A 25,483-nucleotide genomic window follows, 5' to 3' on the forward strand; every position below is an offset into this window, starting at 1 on the left:
CAGCAAATAGCAAAATAGCTCAACCTTCAGTCCAGCAGAAGGCTAACATTTAATAAACAGCACGGAGAAATGTGTGAGATGTATTGCTTTTTCCTGTACACCCATCTGCTGTTTGGATGCACTTGTGTTTTGAATGCATGTTGCCCCGGTTATCCCAGGGAGAAGGGTCGGCACACACACAAAAAAAACCCTGACATCAGTGAGAAGAGAAACAACGCAAGGGGAAAGCCTGTGATTGGTTGGAGATGACATATTTGCCGTACCTGGGCTATTTTTAACAGCATTACCTCATTGGATTGATGAGAGGAGAGGCAGGCAGGCTGTTTTATACCAGTGTCAGTTACAGAGAGAGGGAGCGAGAGAGAGAGAGAGAGAGAGAGAGGGAGCATCCTTCATACACAGAACAACATTCACTTCAACAGCACCAACACCGCACATCAAAGCCACTGCTGCCGCCAAGATATTTATCTGACCAGCAATCCGAACGCAAAGCAAAAGGTGAGACCACCCTTTAAAGGAGTTTTTAAAAATTTTGCGCTGACAGGTTTTCTTTAACCGGTAAAAATCCTTATTAATCCGAGTTGTGGCTGGTCTCACTTTGTGGGCATGCAACCAGTCTATGTATATATATATATATATATATATATATATATATAAAAGCAATCTTATATAGTTATATTTATTGTGTCCTTTATCTTTCTGGGTCCTGTTTTGTGTGCTGCATCGGATCCGGAGTAACAATTATTTCACACTGTACTGGAAATGACATTAAACAATCTCGAATCTTGAAATGCACACATAAAATTCTACCGTAGCTATTGCATGCAAACGGAGCCGATAATACACAAAAAGTGGAGGGATGCATTTTACAGGGACTGTGGGACATTACGGTGTTGTGCATTACGTCAATGTTAAATCATAATTCACAAATTGTTTTGCCTTTGTGGTCAGAGCGTTTTAAATATTTAATCGATGTTATGAAATGATGCAGGTAACCTGCACATCTCTCAGGTGTAGGAGAGGGCTGGGTTTGGAAGGATTGGCAGTGTAGTGAAACGAACGACGCGGTACAGAATATTTGCAATCCCTCGCTGCATCCGAACGCAGGGTCTTTTATTTGCGAGTATCGCTGAAGGTGAAGCGGGGACACGGGTTTCATCTCGGCACGGTGACAGTTGTGGATGCTGTGGCGAGAGGCTGCGGTACCAACAAGCTCGCAGAGTACTTGCTAAAGGAACGCTCTCAGAAGAGACCAGGTTTTGGAAACTGCCTGGAACAGAGCTGTGTAAGGGGACAGATTAAAAGACATTCAAATTCACAGAAGGGTTCGGAAATGGTAAGTGGGTTACGTGTCGCGAGGGTGCATAAATTTAGGACAAGTACCAGTCTTTTGAAGACATTAGAAGTCCACGCATCCATGCCAACAGCACAGCCTCGCCAGTGAGAGGGGGATGTGGGCGCATTGTTCAGAATCAGAATCAGGTTCAATATCACTGGCACTTGTCGTTAAATGTCTTGTTTAGCGGCAGCAGTACATTGCTGTGCATCATAATTTAAAAACCTAGAAATTACATCAATAAATACATTTTAATTAAGTATTGCAAGGAGAGCAAAATCAACATTGAAGTAGTCTACCTGGGTTCATTGTCCATTCAGAAATCTGATGACGTTGGCCAGAAAGGTTTGAATGTGTGTCCTATTCCACCACCTCCTCCTTGAGAAGAGGGCATGTCCTGGAGGTGCTCCCTGAGGTGCTGGAGGTGCAAATGAGATGATAAATCGATGTCCTGATTGTCCTGGGAGGTGAACGTAAAAAAGCTCCATCAGCAGCTTCTTCTAGGATGAGCAAGGTAGGGGGAGGGATGTTCTCCCTGGTGTCCTGGCCAATATCTCTCCCTTGGCTAATATCACAAAAATAGACGCTCTGGTCATTGTCAGAGGGCTATTTTTATGGAAGTTTGCTGTGTGTAAGCCTGCTGCACTGTTGCCTGTAAACAGTGATTACCTTTCAGATGTGGGTTCTGTAACTGGACGGTGGCAGGGATTGTGACAGGCACTTCGAAATGTTTTGCATTTGATGAATAAAGAAACTATTGATTACAATGCACAAGGGAAGGAGAGAAGAGAAATATTAGCAGGCCTGGAGAGAGGGCAGAGAATTGTGATTGAACTGGAAATCCTAGAGCAAAACAACACCTCACTGGGACAGTGCTCTAAGGTTTGATGGTGAATTGCTTCAATTACATTAGTCCAGCCTAACCCATTTTGCAGATCATCAAGCAATTACAACCCTGATACTAAAACAGCGAAGGTTACAAGCACTCATCAGGTCAGGCAGCATCTGTGGAGAGGGAAGCAATATAAACATTTCAGGTCATCCATGGAGTACCACAAGATCACAAGACAAAGGAGCAGAAGTAGGCCATTCGGCCCATCGAGTCTACTCCGCCACTCCACCATGAGCTAAACTATTCTCCCATCTAGTTCCAATTTCTGGCTTTTTCCCCATATCTCTTGATCCCTTGATACCCTAATTAGATACCTATCAATCTCTTCTTTAAACACCCTCAATGATTATACCTCAAAGAATATACTTCTTCTTAAGCCCATCACCCCTAAATGGAGCATTGGTGACCAACAGCCCCTCGCAAGAGTCCTCTTTCCTGGGCCAATCTTTCTAGTTGCCCCCAGGTGTAGCCCACCAAAACTCCTTCCTCTCCCAGAGATTAGGTTTAAGGAGTTTCTGAAGGTCTGGGTTTTTACAGGATGGGGTTGCTAGTCCCATCGTCAACCCTTCTCCCTTCACAGCTAGGCTTGGGACCGTTCATGGTGGAGTCCATTGGAGTATTGTCCTGGATCAGTAACCTGGTTTCTCTCTCCATTAATCTGTGACTCTGTCAGTCTGTGAGACATGGAGCTAGTGAAAGATGGTTCTGCCAGACTGGAATGAATGTCAGCCCTGGTGTAAAGACAAAGTTTAGAAGAAAGGGGGCGGGTCTCATTGAATACTGAAAGGCCTAAAGTGGATGTGAAGAGGATATTTCCTATAGTGGGGGAACCTGGGACCATAGGGCATTGACTCAGAATACAAGGACACTCCTTGTATTCTGAGGAGCAATTTCTTTAGCCAGAGGATGGTGAATTTGTGGAATTCATTGTCATAGATGGCTGTGGAGGCCAAGTCTTTGGGTATATTTAAAGTGGAAGTTGATAGCTACTTGATTAATAAGGGTATCAAAAGTTATGGGGAAAGGGCAGGAGAATGGAGTCCAGAGGGATAATAAATCAGCCATGATGGAATGGCAGAGCAGACTTGATGGGCTGAATGGCCTAAATCTGCTTCTATGTCTTATGGTCTAGATGCTGCCAAGGGTTTCCACCATTCTGTGTCAAATGGCTTGTAAGAAATGCAATGCCGTGAGTGAACCCAGAGCTCTGAGCAGATAGTCTCTGGAGGGGGAAGAATTTACTGGACATTAAAACCTGATGTTCATGCTCGTCATCATTGCAGGAGAGGAAACCATGGACTGACATGTCAGAATAGGGATGGGAAGTTGAATTCAAAGAATGGCTATTGGGATATCCCACATTTAGGAACAATATGCATCTATAAATTTGCTGATTGTTGGTAGAATCTCAGATGGAGATTAGAGGGCATACTGGAACAAGACAGAGCAGCTAGTTGGTGGTGTTGCAGTAACAACCATGCACTCAACATCAGTAAGACTAAAGAGCTGCTTGTGAACTTCAGAAAGGGTAAGTCAAGGGAACATGAACCAATGCTCACAGAGGGATCGGAAGTGGTGAGAGTGAGCAATTTCAAATTCCTGGGTATCAAGATCACTGAGGATCCAACCTGGTCCCAATAAAGAGGCACGGCTGTATTTCATCAGGAATTTGAGGAGATTTGGTTTGTCACCTAAAATATTCATAAATTTCTACAGATGTACCATGGAGAGCATTCTGACAGGGGTGATGGGGAGCTATAGGGCCAAAAGAAGTTACAGAAAATTGTAAAGTTATTCAGATCCACCTTGGGTACTAGCCTCCGTAGTGTCCAAGGCAGCTTCAAGGAACGGGCCTCAAAAAGCCAATGTCCATTGTTAAGGGATCCATCACCCAGGACATGCCCTCTTCTCACTGTTACCATCAGGAAGGAGGCGGTACAGGAGTCTGAACGCACACACTCAGTGACTTTGCCCCCTCTGCCGTCTGATTCCTAAATGGGGACATTGAACCCACGAACACTATCTCGCTTTTTTATATTATTTCTGGTTTTTGCACTATTTTTAATTTAACTATTTAAAATACATATATATATATATACTTACTTTAATTGATTTACTTTTTTTTCTGTATAATCATGTATTGTATTGTTGCTGCTAAGTTAACAAATTTCACGACTTATGCTGGTGATATTAAATCTGATTATCATTCCGATTCTGAAATATGCAAACTGGAGTGTAGTAAACCTATAATACACGGGCTGGAATATACTTAATTCAGAATTTTCTATGCAAATTATATATCACACATAGCACAAAAGCTAGAGTACGTACATTCAAAAGCGATTTACACAGCTGAGTGTATATTAGGCCCCTCATTCCCAGGCTGGTGTAGAATAATGCAGAATAATACACTGGCTGGTATATTTTAGCCCACAGTAATATATAGGTTGAATATATTACAACACATATTGGTGTAATGATATCTGCATACTCATCTGTTTGTTTAAAGCGCTATCTACTTAAAAGATATTTACTAACTTTTCTAGAAGGAGAGCTTGGTTGAGAAGTTCATGTATCCTACCCTGGACCACAATCTTTCTTGTTCCTCTCACATCGACAGTTTCCCAGTGCTTAATTTCGCCAGAATAAGAAGGGGTTGGGGGATGGGGGACAGGAGCACAAGATGGCCAGTAATTTTATTCTGGCTTCTTCCCCTTTTTTTTCCAGTCCTGATGAAGGGTCTTGGCCCGAAACATGGACTGTTTATTCCTCTTCATTGATGCTGAGTTCCACCAGCATTCTGTGTGTGTTGCTCATATCTGCAGATTCTCTTGTACCCGGGCTACATTGTCAGCAACTAACTTTTTACTGTGTCCCCTTCAGGGACAAATGTAGCCTTTCAGAAAATACAGGGGCATGGTTCTCCATGTTCAGAAAGCAGACAAGAAGAGAGAGGCATGAGCAAAACTCAACGTACCTTACACCATCCTATCCTTGACATCTATGGACTGAAGACTGACAATGTTTCACTTAGTCAAATAGTCTTCACTTTTCTTTTTCAGTCAGGGACAGAGTTGGTTACCCTTGAGAAGATCTTCTTTGAGGGTCATGGTCATCTCTGAGCCAGGGAGGTGGGATTATAGGTGCCAATCATTCAGTTTTCTTTTCCCACTTGAGACTTGAGTCATTTCATTGGCCCAGAAGTTTAATGTTTAACAATATATGGCTATCCATTGGCTAGATTCGCACCTATATTCACATCAATATGGTAACCGCACTGCCTAAGACTGCAAGGAATTGCAGAGAGGTCTGAACACAGCCCAAACCAGCATCCTCGCCATCTGTCTGTCGACACTTCCTGCTGCCTTAGGAAAGCAGTCAACATAAACAAAGGTGCCCCCTGTTATACTCTCTTCTCTCCTCTCCCATTGAACAGAAGATACTACAGCCTGAGAACATGTCCCACCAGGGTTGAGGACAGTTTCTATCTCACTGTTATCAGCCTGAGAACATATCCCACCAGGGTCGAGGACAGTTTCTATCCCACTGTTATCAGCCTGAGAACATGTCCCACCAGGGTCGAGGACAGTTTCTATCCCACTGTTATCAGCCTGAGAACATGTCCCACCAGGCTGGAGGACAGTTTCTATCCCACTGTTATCAGCCTGAGAACATGTCCCACCAGGGTCGAGGACAGTTTCTATCCCACTGTTATCAGCCTGAGAACATGTCCCACCAGGGTCGAGGACAGTTTCTATCCCACTGTTATCAGCCTGAGAACATGTCCCACCAGGGTCGAGGACAGTTTCTATCCCACTGTTATCAGCCTGAGAACATGTCCCACCAGGCTGGAGGACAGTTTCTATCCCACTGTTATCAACCCCTTGAATGGATCTTTTATACAATAAAGATGAACTCTTAATCTCGCAATCTACCTTGTCATGATCCTTGTGTTGCACTTGCTCTGTAAATGTAACACTCTATTTCTGCATTCCTTTATTGTTTTTCTTTTAGACCATCTCAATGTCCTTTTGTGTGGATGGCGTACAAGCTAAAGCTTTTCATTGTCCCTGTTTATGTGTCCCAGTACCATTTAGGATGGATCCACAGCCCAACTCAGGAATGGGTAATGGAGAAATGAGGGGCCAACAAACATGAAGGTAACTGAGTTCTTTGTACCTTGCCAGGATCCGATGGCAGGAGACAAGCAGCCAGTGAAGGCCATCAAAGCTGATGAGCTGGCGGCCTTGCTGGAGGGCAAGACGGAGAAGGTGCTGGTCATCGACTGTCGTCCTGTAGCCGACTACAGCATCCTACACGTGCTCAATGCCGTCAATATCTGCATGTCGATGATGGCAGAGGGCAGAGAGTGGCTCATCGACCTTCTGCAGCCTCACTCACTGGTAATAATGTGCTCTTGCTGAACTCGTTTCTCGTTCTCCTCACTTCCTGCAGGGGCTACCTTCTCACTGGAGGAGAGAGGTCAGAGTAAAGGGATTACTGGGTTGTTAACCACTCTGGAGTCAGACCGAATACGCCAGGGAAATGGGACAGCCTAATGAGTCTGCACCCACCATTTAGACCAATCCCACATTAACCTACTTTTCTATTTTCCCCACTTTCTCATCAAACCTTCCCCCCACCAAGGTTCAACCCCTCTCCACATACTAGGGGCAATTTCCAGCAGCCAATTAATCCATCGACCCACACACTTCTCAGATGTGGGAGGAAACTGACATGATCACAGGGAGGACATGAAAACTCCACTCAGACAGCACCCAAGGTCAGCATAAAACCCGGGTCTCTGGCACTCTGAGGTTGTGCCACTGTGCCAAGACTCGAGAAATAATCCATGGAGTGTCACTTGCGGAAATTATTTTCACAAAAATACACTCTTCCACTTGCCTTGGCTAGTTCTCTTTGTTTTAAGGAACTGGAGATGCACGTCTTGCTGTTAGGAGCAATCCAATCAAAAGTAGTGGACAATCTTTCTCCTTTCTGATTAGTTGTGAGGACATGGGACCAATTATTTGAGACGGGAAGGTCATATGATCCAACCTCCATGAATCTGCCCAGTGGTAGATAGATAGATACTTTATCTATGATTAGTACTGCTAGCTCACAGCTCCAATTTGATCCTCACCCATCTGCGTGGAGTCTGCACGTTTGTCCCAGGACAGCAGGTGTGTTCTGGTTTCCTCTCCAATCCAGAAGACAGGTGTAGGTTAACTGGCTGCCTGGTCTATAGAGTAGGTGAGTGGCCCGAGAGTCCGTGGGGTATTAATAAGCAGTAAGAGGCAATCAGTTGAAGGGAGCTAAGGAGGGGCAAGGGATTGAGGCAATAATTCTGGAGCCAAAATAGATCCAACAGACCAAAAGGACTATTATGAAACAGCATGAATAACTTCCATTCACCTGTTGATTCCACAATCATAAACACAGGAAGTTCTGCAGAAGCTGGAGATCCAGAGCAACACACACAAAAATGCTGGAGGAACTCAGCAGGTCAGGCAGCATCTATGGAAATGAATAAACAGTTGACATTTCAGGCTGAGACCTTTCTTCATTCCTGATGCTGCTGAGCTCCTCCAGCATTTTGTGTGTGTTGCTTCGATTTCCAGCATCTGCAAATATTCTCTTGTTTATGAAATGGGGACATACACATACTTAGAACTTTGAAATATAGAAATAAGAGGTGGGGGTTGTCTACTGAGAACAAGACATTAAGGGCAAGTTAATCAAGACTTACTTTATCATGTGATTGACCATTCTGCAGATGGAGGGACAGGAACTGGTGCTGTACGACCAAGAAGCAGAAGGTGCCCAGACTCCAGTGTCCATCACCACCCTTCTCAGAGAAGTGGAGGACCACTTCAGCAATGTATATTTCCTAAAAGGTACAGGCTATGGTTTCAAGGGAAGGTCTTACCTGCTAAGCAAGCTATCAGAAATATCTTCTGCATTTCCCCCTCATCACTTAAAGGTATAGTCATAGAGCACTACAGCAGAGAAACAGGCCCTTCGGTCCATCTAGTCTGTGCCAAACTATTACTCTGCTTGGTCCCATCATACAGCCCTCCATACCCCTCCCATCTATGTATTTATCCAAATTTCTTTTAAATTTTGAAATTGAACCCACATTCATCATTTCCACTGGCAGCTCATTCCACACTCTCACCACCCTCTGAGTGAAGAATTTCCCCCTCATGTTCCCCTTAAACATTTCACTTTTCACCCTTAACCAAACAACTCAGTTCTCAGTGGAAAAAGTCTGCCTGCATTTACCCTGTCTCTACTCTTCATAATTTTGTATACCTCAGGCAAATCTCCCCTCATTCTCCCAAGCTCCTGTCCTAACTTATTGAACCTTTCCCTATAATTCAGGTCCTCAAGTCCTGGCAACATCCTTATAAATTTTCTCTGCAATCTTTCAATCTTATTGATATTTTCCAGTAGGTAGGGGATCTGAACTGCACACAGTACTCCAAATCTGGCCTCACCAATGTCTTATACAACATCAACATAACATCCCAACTCCTGCACTCAATACTCTGATTTATGAAGGCCAACGTGCCAAAAGCTCTCTTTACAACCTTATCTAGTGTGATGCCACTTCCAAGGAATTATGGACCTGTATTCATAGATCCCTCTGTTCTACCACACTACTCTTTCTCCTACCCTGGTTTGTCCTCCCAAAGTGCAGCACCTCACACTTGCCTCCACTAAACTTGTTCTCATCTGACATGAGCTTGGGTACAAGTCCAAAGGTCATTCTCCAGAAGGCATGGGTCAGCTGGCTATTGAGCTCTGTGTGCTTCATGCTCAGGGTTTAGTGCCTGAAGTATCTGAGCAAGGAGGCATACTTATTTTCCAGTGGAGACCTCTGCTTGGTGATCAGCTCTGTGCACAATTGTTGCACTGGTTTTCCTCTTTGTAGTTGAGGACAATACCTGGAAAGCGGCATCATAGGTAGATAGAGAGCATTGAGGCACATTGGCCTTTGTAAATCAGAGTATTGAGTACAGGAATTGGGATGTTGTGTTGAAGTTGTATAAGACATTGGTGAATCCAAATTTGGGGTATTGTGCGCAGTTCTGGTCACCTAACTACGGGAGAGATATCAATAAGATTGAAGAAGTACAGGCAAAATTTACAAAGATTTTCTTGTTTTGTTGTAATAAAGTCACAGACACCCCTTCCACCACCCTGCCTGTAACTCTGTACTATGATTACCTTCACAGGAGGCTTTGTGGAATTTTCCTCATGCTTCCCAAGCTTATGTGAAGGGAGGTGTCCTGGCTTCCTCAGTTCAAGCCTCTCGCAGCCTTGCCTGTCCACATGCGACGTGGGACCCACTCAGATCCTCCCGTGTTTCTACCTGGGCTCACAGAGTGACGTCCTTAACAAGGTTAGTACGTCACAGAAATCACATCAGAACCACGGCCCAGGAGCTGAGAGAAAATGAAAATGGAAACTGGAGCATCTGGGGGATTCTTCTGAAACCTTGGCAAGAGATTGGTGAAATTCTTTGAAAGAGGCGAATATAGTCCAGGGGCCTTGGACATCTTGGTGTCTCAGGTAGACAGGGCAGTGAAGAAGACATGTGAACAATGGCCTTCATCAGTCAGGGCAATGAGTATAGGAATTGGGACATTATGCTGCAGTTGTACAAGATGTGGGTGTGACCAAACCTGGAGTACTATGTACAGTTATGTTTACACTGTTATAGAAAAAAAGTCTTCAAGCAGAAGGAGTGCAAAGATTTACGTGCTGGGACTTGAAGGCCTGAGTTATAAAGAGAGGTTGAGACCTTATTATTTGGAGCTTAAGAGACGGAAGGGTGACCTGACAAAAAAGTATAAAATTACGAGGGGCATAGATAGGGTGAATGCACACAGTCTTTTCCCCAGGGAAAGTGAATCAGAAATTAGAGGATATAAGATTAAGGTGAAAGGGGAAAGATTTAAAAGGTGGTGCACACATGGAAAAAAGCTGCCAGAGGAAGTGAATCAGGCAAGTACAATTATAACATTGAAAAGACAATTGGACAGGTATATGAATAGGAAAGGTTTAGAGGGATATGGGCCAGAGGTTGTGGTCATGCTATATATATTTCAAGGCTTATCCAACAAACAAAGCTGATCTTAATTCACCTTAATCTTAAATGTAGGCAATGGGATTATTTTAGATGAGTGGCATGGAGAATTGTGTTGACAGGCCTGATTACTTGCTGGATTACTCTCTGACTCGGGGACTAGGAATCTGCTGATCATTGGAGATCTCTCAATGAATCTAGGAGGGGGGCTATGAACAGTTGGGATGGGATGAAACTTGAAATATGGATTTCCTGGGAGTGAATGGAATCTGCTTTATTTCATTAACCTTTGGAATTATGTATCTATGTTGTATAGGATCCTTGGAAGGGCAATTTTTTGGGCTTTAAGGCAACAGTGGAGTTAACTGTTCCGGAGACCACAATGCACTGTTCATTAACACGAGAAATTCTGCAGTTGCTGGAACGCACACAAAATGCTGGAGAATCTCAGTAATTCAGGCAGCATCTACAGATGTGAATAAACAATCGATACTCAAGCCATCAAGTTGAAGGCTACCCAGGCAGTTCCTCCAGCATCTTGTGTGTGGTGCTCTGTCACTGACAGATATGGGGCATATACTATCGGCCATCCCAACAACCCTTTGAACTGTTGGCTGATGGGCCATTTCAGATGATATTTAACAGCCATTGTATTGGGCAAATTTGGAAAGGATAGCAGAATTTCTAAACTGCAGATGTGTTCGGAAGGTAGATCAGAAGGTTATTGAAATCTGTCAGGCCTCCTACAATAGAGCGGCAGCTCTGTGGAGTTATGGGAGGAGGTGGGAGGAGGAGGAAATGGGTGAGTGGCATTTGATTAGAGTGGCACTGTTTTCTTCCAGGATTTAATGGTTCAGAACAGGATCACTCACATCCTGAACGTGAGCAGCAATTGCCCGAAGCCAGCCTTCATCCCTGACAGCCACTTCCTGAGGATCCCTGTCAATGACAGCTACTGTGACAGCCTCCTCCCCTGGCTCAACAAGTCTGTGGAGTTCATAGGTAGGTTGAAGACATCAATCAGCACAGGGAGTTAAACTGGTGTGTGAGCAAGGACATCAGCAAATGGCACCATGAATTGTCACTCCCATTCTTGCTAAATGCTGGACCCTCACGAGCTCCCTCACAGAAAGTATACCATCTGGGTAGCCTCCAAACTGATACCATCAACATCCATTTCTCTAACTTCCAGTAATTCCCCCTACTCTTTCTCTCTTTTTCCATTTCCCATTCTGGCTCCCCTCATACCCCTTCTCTTCTCCTCAAGAGCTGCCAATCACCTTCCTCTGGTCCCCCTCCTCCTTTCCTTTCTCCCATGGTCTACAGTCCTTTCCTAATGATTCCTTCTTCTTCAGTCTCCACCCGTCACCTCCCAGCTTCTTACTTCATCCCATCTCCCTCACTTACCCACCTTCTCCCTCACCTGGTCTTATCTACTACCTGCCAGTTTGTGCTCTTTCACCTCCCCCTCGCCTTCTTATTCTGCCTTATACCCCCTTCATTTCCAATCCTGATGAAAGATCTCAGCCCAAAACATCGACTGTTTATTCCTCTCCATAGGCACTGCCTGACCATAAAAGATAGGAGCAGAGTTAGGCATTGCGGCCCATCAAGTCCGCTACACCATTTCATCATGGCTGATCCATTTTCCATTCTCCTGCCTTCTTCCAATAACCTTTCACGCCCTGACTAATAAAAACCCATCAACCTCTGCCTTAAGTACACCCAATGACCTGGCCTGCACAACCATCTGTGGCAACAAATTCCACAGATTCACAACCCTCTGGCTACAGAAGTTCCTTCTCATCTCTGTTCTAGGTGGGCATCTCTAAAGGGAAGTCCTACTATTCTGAGACTGTGTCCTCTGGTCCTGGACTCCCCCACTATAGGAAGCATCCTCTCCACATCCACTCTATCTGTGTCCTCTGGTCCTAGACTCCCCCACTGTAGGAAACATCCTCTCCACATCCACTCTATCTGTGTCCTCTGGTCCTAGACTCCTCCACTACAGGAAGCATCCTCTCCACATCCACTCTATCTGTGTCCTCTGGTCCTAGACTCCCCCACTACAGGAAACATCCTCTCCACATTCACTCTATCTAGGCCTTTCAACATCGATAGGTTTCAATGAGATCCCCCTCATTCTTATAAATTTCAGTGAATACAGATCCAGAGCCATCAAATGTTCCTCATACGATAAGCCTTTCATTTCTGGATTCCCTCTTGTGAACCTTCTCTGAACCCTTTCCAATGTCAGCATCTCCAAGGTAAGGGGCCAAAAACTGCTGACAATAGTCCAAGTGGGACCTCACCAGTGCCTTAAAAGCTTCAGGCATCACGTCCTTGCTTTTCTGTTCTAGTCCTCACAAAATGAATGCTAATGTTGTATTTGCCTTCCTCACCACTGACTCAACCTGCAAGCTAACCTTTAGGGAATTCTGCATGAGGACTCCCAAGTCCTTTTGCACCCCAGATTTTTGAATTTCTTTGCCCTTTTAGCAAATAGGCTATGCTTTTGTTCCTCCTACCAAAGTGCATGACCATTAATTTCCCAGCACTGTATTCTATCTAAGCTTTTTGCTCATTCTCCTAATCTGTCTGAGTGTCTCTGCTTCCTCAACACTCCATGCCCCTCCACCTATCTTCATATCATCTGCAAACATGGCCACAAATTCATCAATTTCATCATCCAAATCATTGACATGTAACGTAAAAAAAAGCAATCACAACAAGCCCTGTAGAACATCACTAGTCACTGGTGGCCAACCAGAAAAGGCTCCCTTCATTCCCACTCTTTGCCTCCTGCCAATCAGCCTCGGCTTTATCCGTACTAGTATCTTTCCTGTAATTCCATGGGCTTGTAGCTTGTTGAGCAGCGCCATGTGTGGCACCCTGTCAAAGACCTTCTGAAAACCCAAGTACACAACATCCACTGATTCTCCTTTGTCTGTCCTGCTTGTTATTTCATCAAAGAATTCCAACAGATTTGTCAGGCAAGACTTCCACTTAAGGAAACCATGCTGATTTTGGCTTATTTTATCATGAGCCTCCAAGTACCCTGAGACCTCATTCTTAACTATCTACTCCAACATCTTCCCAGTCACTGAGGTCAGGCTAACTGGCCTATAATTTCCTTTCTTCTGCCTCCCTCCCTTCATGAAGAGTGGAGAGACATTTTCAATCTTCCATTCTTTCGGAACTATGCCAGAATCTAGTGATTCTAGAAAGATCACCACAACTGCCTCTGCAATCTCTTTACCTACCTTTTTCAGAATGCTGGGGTGTACACCATCTGGTGCAGGTGACTTATCTACCTTCCAAGCACCTTGTGCCTAGTAATAGTAATTGCACGGTGAAGATAGATGCAAAATATTTATTTAGTTCACCTTTGTTCCTTATTACTACTGCTCCAGCATGATTTCCCACTGGTTCAATATCTACTGTCGCCACTCTTTTACTCTGTATATATCTTTTAAAACATTTGGTTATCTCTTTGATATTATTGGCTAGCTGACCTTTATATTTCATCTTTTCCCTCCTTATAACTTTTTTTTTAAAAAAATTTTAATTGATTTTTTAATGCATTTTCTACAACACTACAAAAAAAAACCCAAGAACGAAATAGGAAATTAATACAGTGCAAGATAAGATAGATAGATAGATAGATAGATAGATAGATAGATAGATAGATAGATAGATAGATAGATACTTTATTCATCCCCATGGGGAAATTCAACTTTTTTTCCAATGTCCCATACACTTGTTGTAGCAAAACTAATTACATACAATACTTAACTCAGTAAAAAATATGATATGCATCTAAATCACTATCTCAAAAAGCATTAATAATAGCTTTTAAAAAGTTCTTAAGTCCTGGTGGTAGAATTGTAAAGCCTAATGGCATTGGGGAATATTGACCTCTTCATCCTGTCTGAGGAGCATTGCGTCGATAGTAACCTGTCGCTGAAACTGCTTCTCTGTCTCTGGATGGTGCTATGTAGAGGATGTTCAGAGTTATCCATAATTGACCGTAGCCTACTCAGCGCCCTTCGCTCAGCTACCGATGTTAAACTCTCCAGTACTTTGCCCACGACAGAGCCCGCCTTCCTTACCAGCTTATTAAGATGTGAGGCGTCCCTCTTCTTAATGCTTCCTCCCCAACACGCCACCACAAAGAAGAGGGCGCTCTCCACAACTGACCTATAGAACATCTTCAGCATCTCACTACAGACATTGAATGACGCCAACCTTCTTAGGTAGTACAGTCGACTCTGTGCCTTCCTGCACAAGGCATCTGTGTTGGCAGTCCAGTCTAGCTTCTCGTCTAACTGTACTCCCAGATACTTGTAGGTCTTAACCTGCTCCACACATTCTCCATTAATGATCACTGGCTCCATATGAGGCCTAGATCTCCTAAAGTCCACCACCATCTCCTTGGTCTTGGTGATATTGAGACGCAGGTAGTTTGAGTTGCACCATATCACAAAGTCCTGTATCAGTTTCCTATACTCCTCCTCCTGTCCATTCCTGACACACCCCACTATGGCTGTGTCATCAGCGAACTTCTGCACATGGCAGGACTCCGAGTTATATTGGAAGTCTGATGTGTACAGGGTGAACAGGACCGGAGAGAGTACGGTTCCCTGCGGCGCCCCTGTGCTGCTGACCACCGTGTCAGACCTACAGTCTCCCAACCGCACATACTGAGGTCTATCTGTCAAGTAGTCCACTATCCAATCCACCATGTGAGAGTCTACTCCCATCTCCGTTAGTTTGTGCCTTAAGATCTTGGGCTGGATGGTGTTAAAGGCACTAGAGAAGTCAAGGAATGTAATCCTCACAGCACAACTGACCCCCTCTAGGTGAGAGAGTGATTTGTGCAGCATTGTAAACATACAATGGTAATATAATACAGAATATAATAATTGAAAAAGCACCCAAATTGAAGTCGTGTAAAGTTAGTATCCACCCTCACCCCCGCAAGAAAAAAAACTCCAGACCAACCAGAGCAAAATGTAGGAAATATAAATCAGAACATTCAAACCCCCAAAACTGTAAATACAATTAAAAACAGAAGATAATAATGCCTACTACCAAAAAAAAGCTGAAAGCAAGAGACTGAAAAAGAAATTTAGTCAAAAGGAAAGTTATGAAAATACTCAATAAAAGGTCCCAGACCTTATGAAACTTTATGTCCGAATTAAGAATTGATTAATGAATTTTTTCGAGATCTAAACAGGACATAATATCGTTAAGCCATTGAGCGTGCGTGGGTGGGGCAACATCTCTCCATCTAAGAAGAATTAGACGTCTAGCCAGGAGAGAAGCAAAAGATAATATTCGACGTTTAGTCAAACTCAAACGTATATCTGTCTCAGCCAAGAAACCAAAAAGAGCAATTAAAGGGTTAGGTTCTAAGTAGTGATTCAGAATACAGGATAAAGTTAAGAAAACATCCCTCCAAAATTTCTCTAGACTAGGACAGGTCCAGTACATATGAATGAGAGAAGCCTCGCCACTTTTGCATTTATCACAAAGAGGACTAATATTAGGATAAAATCGAGATAATTTAGATTTGGACATATGAGCCCTATGAACAATCTTAAACTGTAAAAGACAGTGGCGAGCACAAAGAGAAGTTGAGTTAACCGACTTGAGAATCGAGTCCCAAACCTCATCAGATAAAGAGATATTTAAGTCATGCTCCCAAGCCATTCTGATTGTATCCAAAGGGGCTAGTAAGGATACTAATTTATCACGAATAAAAGATATTCATTAATCCTTTATTACCCAACTTCCCTGAGATGCCCGAGAACAATGCTATGGACTTGTTTCTTTCTATTAATCCATTGTGTAAAGGTTTAATATCTTTTATTTGTGATAACTTTTTAGTGGCTTTTGTTGGTTTTCAAAAGCTTCCCAATCTAACTTCCCATTCATTTTTGCTCTATTGTATTTCCTCTCTTTTGCTTTATGTTGGCTTTGATTTCCCTTGTCAGCCTTGGTTATGTCATCCTGTCTTTAGAATCCTTTTTCTTTGAGATGTCCCTGTCCTGCACCTTCCAAATCCCTCCCAGAAATTCCAACCATTGCTGCTCTGCTGTCATCCCTGCTAGTGTCCCCTTCCAATCAACTTTAGTCAGTTCCTCTCTCGTGCCTCTGTAATTCCCCTTATTCCACTGTAACACTGATTCATCTGACTTTAGCTTCTGCCTCTCAAATTGTGGGTTGAAGTCTTGTGGAATGAACTTCCAGTAGAAGTGGTAGAGGCAGGTTCGGTATTGTCATTTAAAGCAGAATTGGATAGGTATATGGACAGGAAAGGAATGGAGGGTTATGGGCTGAGTGCGGGCCACTGGGACTAGGTGAGTGTAAGCGTCAGCACGGACTAGAAGGGCCGAGATGGCCTGTTTCTGTGCTGTAGTTGGTATATGGTTATATTATATCACTGATTCTTTCCCAAGTGTTCCTTTACAAAAAGCCATCTAGTAGGTATTCTACATCTTCCAAACCTATGTCACCTCTCTCTAAGAAATAGATTTAATTTTTTACTAACTGAACCATCCTACCCCCTCTACCTGTCTTTTCAATACAATGTGTATCCTTAGATGTTAAGCTTCCAACTATGATCTTCTTTCAGCCACAACTCGGTGATGCAAACAACGTCGTACCTGCCAATCTCTAACAGTGCTACAAGATCATCTACATTATTCTGTGTACTGCATGCATCCAGCTATAACACCTTCAGCCCTGTATTTGTCACTCTTTTCAATTCTGTCTCCATGTTAAACTGCAACGACAATTTTGCCCTATCACCTGTCTGTTCTTCCTGACAGTCTTACTAATCACTGTATCTATGTGTACACCAACTGCTCGATCCTCAGCCCTATTACTCTGGTTCCCATAGTCCTGCCAAATTAGTTGAAACCCTCCCTAACTGATGCACCATCAATAACTCTCCGAGACGTGAGGTGAGATAAAGGCTCTTATTGGCTGGAAGAAAGAACAAGCAGCAATTGACCACCATACTACATCCTGGAGACTGAGACCGGGGCTCAGGCCCCAATCGCCTTTATACCGGAGTCCGTGGGAGGAGCCACAGTCAGTGGGAGGAGCCACAGGAGCAGTCAGAGGGGGGGCGTGTCCAGACAGGTATATGTAGTTCACCACACCAACAGCTCTAGTGAACCTGTCCTCAAGGATATTTGTCCCCTTCAGGTTTGGGTGTAACCTGACCCGCTGAGATCCTCCAGCATTTTGCGTGTGTTGCTCACTAAAAGTATGCTCTTTATTTGTCTGTTCATGGACATTGTCCATCCTTAAATTTCCTTGAACCGAGGAGGCAGCTGAGATTCAACCACACTGAAAGTTCTGTGGGCAAAAATGCCGTGTTAATGACAGAGGCCGCAGGAGAATGGCCTGACTGGAAGGCGACAGTAACTCAAATAAACACACAGTACAGAAGAGCATCTGAACTCACAACACGTCAAACCTTGAGGTGATTACAGCAGCAGAAGACTGCAAACATACACTCAGTCGTCACCTTATTAGGTACAGGAGGTTCATAATAAAGTAGCCAGAGTATACAGTTCTGGGATTTGAACTCACGTCTCTAGACTAATAGTCCAGACCTTCAGCTGTTAAGTCAAAGTGCCAGGGTATGTATGATATGGAGCCACTGCCATGCACTGTAGCATAGTGGGTATCACCTCACTTTACTGGCTGTATGATTGGGGTTCAATTCCTGTGCTCTGTTAGGAGTTTGTACAGTTCCCTCTGGGTGCTGTGGTTTCTCCTCATTTTTCACTGCTGACCTGTTGTGTGTTATTTACTTTACACAGACACAGTGCGCTCCATGCAGTGCCGAGTCTTGGTTCACTGCCTGGCTGGGATCTCAAGGTCTGCAGCGATCGCAATCGCTTATGTCATGAGGACAATGGACCTCTCCCTGGATGATGCCTACAGGTATGAACAGGGTGAAACATCTTATGTGGGTCATGGGAATTGGCCAACAGGCTTGAGGAACACAATCCATTCTGCATCAGGTTCTTCCTGCAGAGCTGGGGAATAGAGAGGAGATTGCATATATCACATCTTCTCTGACAATCGTCACCTTGTCGTGGTGGAGGGGCTTGTGGATGGAGATCCCGAGAGTGATGCTGCCTGGTAGTCTGACTGGAGGTCTGTGACTATTGGAGTCCCACAAGGATTCATGCTGAGTCTTGTTGTTTGTCGTCTATATCAACAATCTGGATGATAATGTGGTCAACTGGATCAGCAAATTTATAGATGACACCAAGATTGAGGGTGAAGTTGGCCAGCTGGAAAAATGGGCTGAAAAATGGCACTTAATGCAGACAAGTGTGAGGTGTTGCATTTCAGTAGGACCGACCATGGTTGGTCTTACATGGTGAGTGGCAGGGAACTGAGGAGTGTGGTAGAACAAAGGGATTTGGGAATACACGTCCATAATGCATCAAAAGTGGTGGCACAAGTAGATAGGATCATAAAGAAAGCTTTTGGTACATTGGCCTTTATAAATCAAAGTACTGAGTACAGGAGATGGGATGTTATGTTGAAGCTGTATAAGACATTGGTGAGGCCTAACTTAGAGTTTTGTGTGCAGTTTTGGTCACCTACATACAGGGAAAATGTAAACAAGGTTGAAAGAGTACAGAGAAGATTTACAAGGATGATGCTGGGACTGGAGGACCTGAGTTTTAAGGAAAGATTGAATAGGTCAGGAATTTTGGAATGTAGAAGATTGAGGTGAGATTTGACAAATCATCAAGGGGAAAGATAGGGTAAATGCAAGCAGGCTTTTTCCACTGAGGTTGTGTGCGACTACAATTAGAGGTCATGGGTTAAGGGTGAAAGTTGAAAAGTTTATAGGGAACATAAGGAGAACCTTCTTCACTCAGAGGGTGGTGAGAGTGTGGAACAAGCTACCAGCATAATTGCTGCATGCCAGTTCTACTTCAACATTTAAGCAGTTTGGATAGGTACATGGAGGTAGGGGTTTGGAGGGCTATAATCCTGGAGCAAGTCGATGCGACCAAGCAGTTTAAATGATTCAGCATGGACTAGATGGACCAAAGGGCCTGTTTCTGTTTCTGTGCTGTATTTTTCCATGGCTCTATGGCTCCTAATAAAATACAGCTGCTGTTTTGCCTTGTTTGTAATGGCATCAATATGTTGGACCTAGGATAAGTCTCAACATATACTAAGCCATAATCTGCCTTTTATGTTGCCTCCATAAAAGTTGGTAAGATGCCAAATTTCTTCAGTGTCCTGAAGAAATAGAGGGGTTGGTAAACTTTTTTGGCCATGACATCTACATGATTGGACCAGAACAAGCTACTGGTGATGTTCACTCACAGGGATGAGAAGTTCTCAACCCTCTCATCCTCAGCTGATGTAGGCAGGGGCATGTGATTTGCCCCACCCCTTATGGGAGTCAATAACCAGCTCTTTAGTTTTTCTGACATTCGGTTCTCTATCTCCATCCTGTACTCTATCTCGGTGCTATTTGAGAAGTGGTCCACTATGGTGGTGTCATCTGTCAACTTATAGAGGGAGTTTGGGCAGAATTTAGCCACACATTCATGGGTGTGCAGTGGGTAGAGCAGAGGGGTGAGAATGCAGCCTTGCAGGGCACCAGGGATGAGGATAATCATGATGGGGCTCTCCTCAGTTGTAAATTGGCCCCTGGTGTGGGGGGGTGGGGAAATTCAGGAGATGTTTATTGGCATGCATGGGTAAGAGGGGCAATGGGTTGGCATGACCGAGCTAGAACTTTTCTCTTCGGATTGAAGGATAGAACATAGAACATAGAATAGTACAGCACATTACAGGCCCTCGGGCCCACAATGTTGTGCCAACCCTTAAACCCTGCCTGCCATATAACCCCCCCCCCACCTTAAATTCCTCCATATACCTGTCTAGTAGTCTGCTAAATTTCACTAGTGTATCTGCCTCCACCACTGACTCAGGCAGTGCATTCCACACACCAACTGCTCTCTGAGTAAAAAACCTTCCTCTAATATCCCCCTTGAACTTCCCTCCCCTTACCTTAAAGCCATGTCCTCTTGTATTGAGCAGTGGTGCCCTGGGGAAGAGGTGCTGGCTGTCCACTCTGTCTATTCCTCTTAATATCTTGTACACCTCTATCGTGTCTCCTCTCATCCTCCTCCTCTCCAAAGAGTAAAGCCCTCGCTCCCTTAATCTCTGATCATAATCCATACTCTCTAAACCAGGCAGCATCCTGGTAAATCTCCTCTGTACCCTTTCCAATGCTTCCACATCCTTCCTATACTGAGGCAACTAGAACTGGACACAGTACTCCAAGTGTGGCCTAACTAGAGTTTTATAGAGCTGCATCATTACATCGCGTCTCTTAAACTCTATCCCTCGACTTATGAAAGCTAACTTAAGCTTTCTTAACTACCCTATCTACCTGTGAGGCAACTTTCAGAGGTGACGGTAAAGGTGCACAAGATGATAAGTCTATACCCTATAACTGGATACCCAGGGACTTTTTCCAGAGCAAACATGAGGAAATCTGCAGATTCTGGAAATTCAAACAACACACACAAAATGCTGGTGGAACACAGCAGGCCAGGCAGCATCTATAAGGAGAAGCACTGTTGACGTTTCAGTCCTGACGAAGGGTCTCGGCCTGAAACGTCGACAGTGCTTCTCCTTATAGATGCTGCTTGGCCTGCTGTGTTCCACCAGCATTTTGTGTGACTTTTTTCCAGGGCGTAAATGGCTAATACAAGGGAGCATCATTTTAAAGTGATTAGAGGAGCTTATAAGGGGGATGTCAGAAATAAATTATTTACACAGAGGTTGATGAGTGCACGGGCACTCTGCCAGGAGTGGTGGTAGAGGTCGACACATTAGAACCATTTAAGAAATTCTTAGATAGGCACATGGATGAAAGGAAAGTGGAGGGCAAAATAGGAGGGAAGGATTAGGTTAAGATCTTAGAGTAGGTTAAAAGGTCAGCACAATATTTTTGGGCCAAAGGGCCTATACTGTAATGTCCTATGTTCCATGTTCTATGAGCTTAATTGGTTGATTGGCCTTGAAAAAGAAATAGAAAATATAAAATAATTGCCTTGCGTAGATTGATAGTATTCTGCCTCTTATAGGTATGTGAAGGACCGAAGGCCCACCATCTCTCCAAACTTCAACTTCTTGGGGCAGCTGGTGGAGTATGAGAAAACCATCCAACTTCAAGGTTCTGCCTATGTGGATAATGGTGTCCTCCTTCCTGGCGATGCCTCGGGAAACATTGGAACCCCTAAGCCTGACACCAGCGAGGAGCCAACTGATGAAAGTCCAATGGTTGCCTCTCAGCTTTCCACCCAAAACGCTCCAGACCAAGGCACAGCTCACCCAGACAATGACACAAGCAACCATTCCGAGAAATCTGGGGAGGGCACCCCCAAGATGGCAGCTTTGCACCTAGGGCTTACCAACCTCCGACTCTCACCAGAGCGCGCAGCACAAGCGACCTGCATGAAGCGGTCCTTCTCGTTGGATGTGAAGTCTGCCTACCCTCCAAGCCCACCTGTCAGCTGCTTCCAGACCCCAGAGAGAGGCACCGTCCCGAAACTGCTCGGTCTAGGGAGCAAGCTGGCGGCCGGCGCCTTCAACCCCTTCACTCTGCTGTTCGGGAATGTCAGGAAAGCCCGTGGAAAAGAAGTCACCGCACCCAAAGGAGCCACGCAGACGCTCAAGCCTCAGCAGAAATGTGGCAGTCTCCAAGCACCTCCTCTGCCCACCAGCCTTGACCAAGGACTGACTCAGCCATCTTGCCTGGTACACAAGAAAGATGGTGGTTCAGATACTTCCAGAAGGCGACTGCCTCTGACCTTGCCCATTCCCAAGCAGGCAAGCTCGCCCCTTCTCAACTGCAGCTCATGCCTAATTACTGTGCACACAAAGAGGACAGAGTTATCGTTGTTCGATCACCCTTACAGCGATCCCATTAAATCTGGCCACGTCACGGGGAATGCAGCCCTCTACACTGAAAACATGGTGAAATCATAATGCCACCTAACAAAATGGACAAATTCAACTCATACTGAAATCCATCCAAACTGAGTGCGCTCCTCTTAAGAGGAAGATCGAAGAGGTCAAAGAGCTGTCGTCTGACCTTTCACCTGCCTCACTTTGTTGACTTTGCTGTTGGTTACAGGCTCCCCAGACCACTCTGAGTTGACTCTCAGTCAAATCTCACTGGAAGCAACGTTATGCTGGAGCACAGTTACATGAAGAAGCTGGTGTGCACCTCCATAACATGCAGGAACTCGGTGAACATGCCTGAAGGCTGGAGATCCTCATTTCTTTTGTTGGTCAAATTTAAAACTTGAAATTTGAGAATTTTTGGAATTAGGGTCAAAAATTCTTGGGGAAAAAAATGGGCTGAAAGCTCTTTTGAAAAAGAGCTTAAGGCTAAAACTATTTCCGGGTATATGCTGATACTGGATCGCAGTAATCCAATTCTATTCAGGCCTCCAGTGTTGGTGGCCGTTAATAGTGAAGGGTTCTGGACTTTAGTTATACTGCATGAAAGGCAGCAATGCCCTCACTGCTGAGGTGACGGGATGTTATTTTTGGAACTAAAATGGACAGCAGTGGATCACTGAAATGGATAGAAACTTTGAGTTTTAGACAATACTCTGTGTGTGTATTGAGTGGAATTATGTATTGCACAGTGAAGCACGATTTGCACTGCACTCTCTCTGGAAGCTAAGTGAAGAGACTGAAATGCTACTTTGTACATGTTTTTGAAGGGGTGAATGGCCTCTGTAGGATTCTTTTGTCTTTATACAGGGGAAGTGGGTGGGTGGAGGGCTGTGTATCGAGAGGAAGCCATGAACAGTATGTGTTAGTTCAGAGTGGTTGTGTTATTTGATTGAGTGTTAGGTTAGATTTCTTGCTCCATGTTCTCAAAGGGTTAAATAGATCTCTGTCTGAAGAGGGTTCATATTTTTCTTACCGACTCCCAAATGAAAGTTGATGGGGGAGGTTTAAGCAGCCAAATTCTTCTGGTGGTAGGACAAGGTCCAAATCTGAAATATTTATGGTGAGGCCTGTTGATTTATCTGTATTGGTTCATGGGATGTGGAAGTGACTGTCAAAGCCAACATTTGCTATGCATCCCTGTGGCTTGCTGGGCTATTTCAGAGGTACAGTTAAGATCCGATTCTGTTGGCAGGTCTAGAGTCACACACAGGCCAGAGCACAGAAGGACAGCAGAAGGACACTCCTCTAAGATTTACCCTGTGGACAAAGTTCTACCCACATCTGTGTCAGTATCTCTCCCGTTTGTCTGCACCTTGAGTGAATGGTGAATTGTGGCCCATGGGATCAAGACATGTACTAGAACGCACCACTTACCGAAAAGCCCAATATGTCAACGTTGGGCTGGATTTCTATGACAAGAGTTTTCTTGTGGTGTCCAACGATATCAAGGAGATATACACTTATTTTGACGTCTTGCTACCTTAAGTGGCCAATCTCAAGATCAGGTGGACTGTGATAGAAAACCAGAGCACCTGGAGGAAACGCATGCCCTCACAGGGAGAAGATACAATCTCCCCGCAGGTAGTGGCAGGAATTGAACCCAGGCTGCTGCTGCTGCTGATATAATAGTATTACACTACCATGCCACCCCTAGAAGTTGGGAGACCCAGGCGCCATAAATCCTTTTCATTATGAGAAATAGCTTTCATTTACAATACCTTTTGTATCCATTTCTGAGCAAGTCTCTTAAACCATCTCCGTTAAACAGTCCGAGCATTTAATTTTAAGAAACTTGTTTTAGTCTCGAAGGGTATCTGGAATTTTAATGTTATGATCACTTTTCTCTACTTTCCTGCAGCCTGGAATGTTGACTGTTTATTCCCTTCCACAGATGCTGCCTGACTTGTTGAGAGCATTTTGTGCACAGTGGTCAAGTACTCCAGCATCTGTAACATCTCGAGTCTAACTTTTAGCATTTTAGCTTGGTGTGAACTGAAGACCAGGGTGGCTAAAATCTTGTGTAACTAAAATTCAACTCAACAGAGACAAAGGCCAAAACTATCTTCAGTGAGGTGAAAAGAAAGTAAGATGCAGATTATTAGGGTGACCTCAAAGAATTAAGCATCAGCAACCCAGGTCCATTTTCTGCCACTGCTTAAAAGGGGCTTGTATGCGCTCCCCATGACCATGTGGGTGTCCTGCAAGAGCTGTGGTTTCCTCCCACACTCCAAAGATATACAGGTTAGTAAATTAATTGGTCTCATGAGTGTAATTGGGCAGCACAGACACATTAGGCTGGAAGGACCCATTACCAGCTGTACCTCTAAATAAAATGACTCCCCTTGCTCCTGGAACGGTCTGACATTGGAATTGGAAAGAATATACTATCATTCTTACAGAGGAGAAAGCACATTCTCAAGGCAAGTGCAGAGGGAGATTTATTTTGCATCCAGTCTTGTTGTCTTCACCCTGACATCGCTTTTGGGACAGTATAGAGTGAGGTTTACCCTGCATTTAAATGACCAACAATGCATTGGAGCAGCCTGTGTGAGATTTTGTGCATGATGATTGTTGTCATGGTTTTGTACTTAAATGTTGATTAAAGATGTTCTTGTTTTGTATTGGTCAGTTTATTTTTCTGTTTTTGATTTCATTCTGGGGATGAAGAACAGGACCTGAACATACATTCAGTGGCCACTTCACTAGCTACACCTGTACACCTGCTCATTAATACGAATATCTACTCAGCCAATCATGTGGCAGCAACTCGATGCATAAAAGCATGCAGACATGGTCAAGAGGTTCAGTTGTTGTTCAGACCGAACATCAGAATGAACAAGATATACGAACTGAATGACTTTGATTGTCACTGCCTGACAGGGTGGTTTGAATATCTCAGAAACTGCAAATCTCCTGAGATTTTCACACACAACAGTCTCTAGAGTCTACAGAGAATGGTTCAAAAATCAAAAATAAGATCATCCAGTGAGCGGTAGTTCTGTGAGTGAAAATGCCTGGTTATTGAGAAAGATCAGAGGAGAATGGCCAGGCTGGTTTAAGCTGACAGGAAGGCAACATGAACTCAAATAACCACACATTACAACAGTGGTGTGCAGAAGTG

The 25,483-nt window shown here is 44.2% G+C and overlaps 1 protein-coding gene across 2 annotated transcripts; it reads left to right on the forward strand.

Annotated features, from left to right (window-relative positions):
• The first annotated feature begins 343 nt into the window (after positions 1-343).
• On the forward strand, positions 344-24,979 carry LOC140719190 (dual specificity protein phosphatase 8-like). 2 transcript variants are annotated; one of them, XM_073033628.1, is made up of 7 exons: positions 344-498; positions 6,316-6,631; positions 8,005-8,125; positions 9,470-9,636; positions 11,166-11,325; positions 18,165-18,288; positions 21,480-24,979. In XM_073033628.1, the coding sequence occupies exons 2-7, from the start codon at positions 6,383-6,385 to the stop codon at positions 22,381-22,383; spliced, it is 1,725 nt and encodes a 574-aa protein (XP_072889729.1). In that variant the 5' UTR covers positions 344-498; positions 6,316-6,382; the 3' UTR covers positions 22,384-24,979. The 2 variants fall into 2 exon arrangements, with proteins under 2 accessions (XP_072889729.1, XP_072889730.1); XM_073033629.1 differs by having other exon boundaries at positions 6,416-6,631.
• The last annotated feature ends 504 nt before the right edge of the window (positions 24,980-25,483 follow it).

The sequence above is a fragment of the Hemitrygon akajei genome, chromosome 31 (genome assembly GCF_048418815.1).
Source record: "Hemitrygon akajei chromosome 31, sHemAka1.3, whole genome shotgun sequence".
NCBI classification, from domain to species: Eukaryota; Metazoa; Chordata; class Chondrichthyes; order Myliobatiformes; family Dasyatidae; genus Hemitrygon; species Hemitrygon akajei.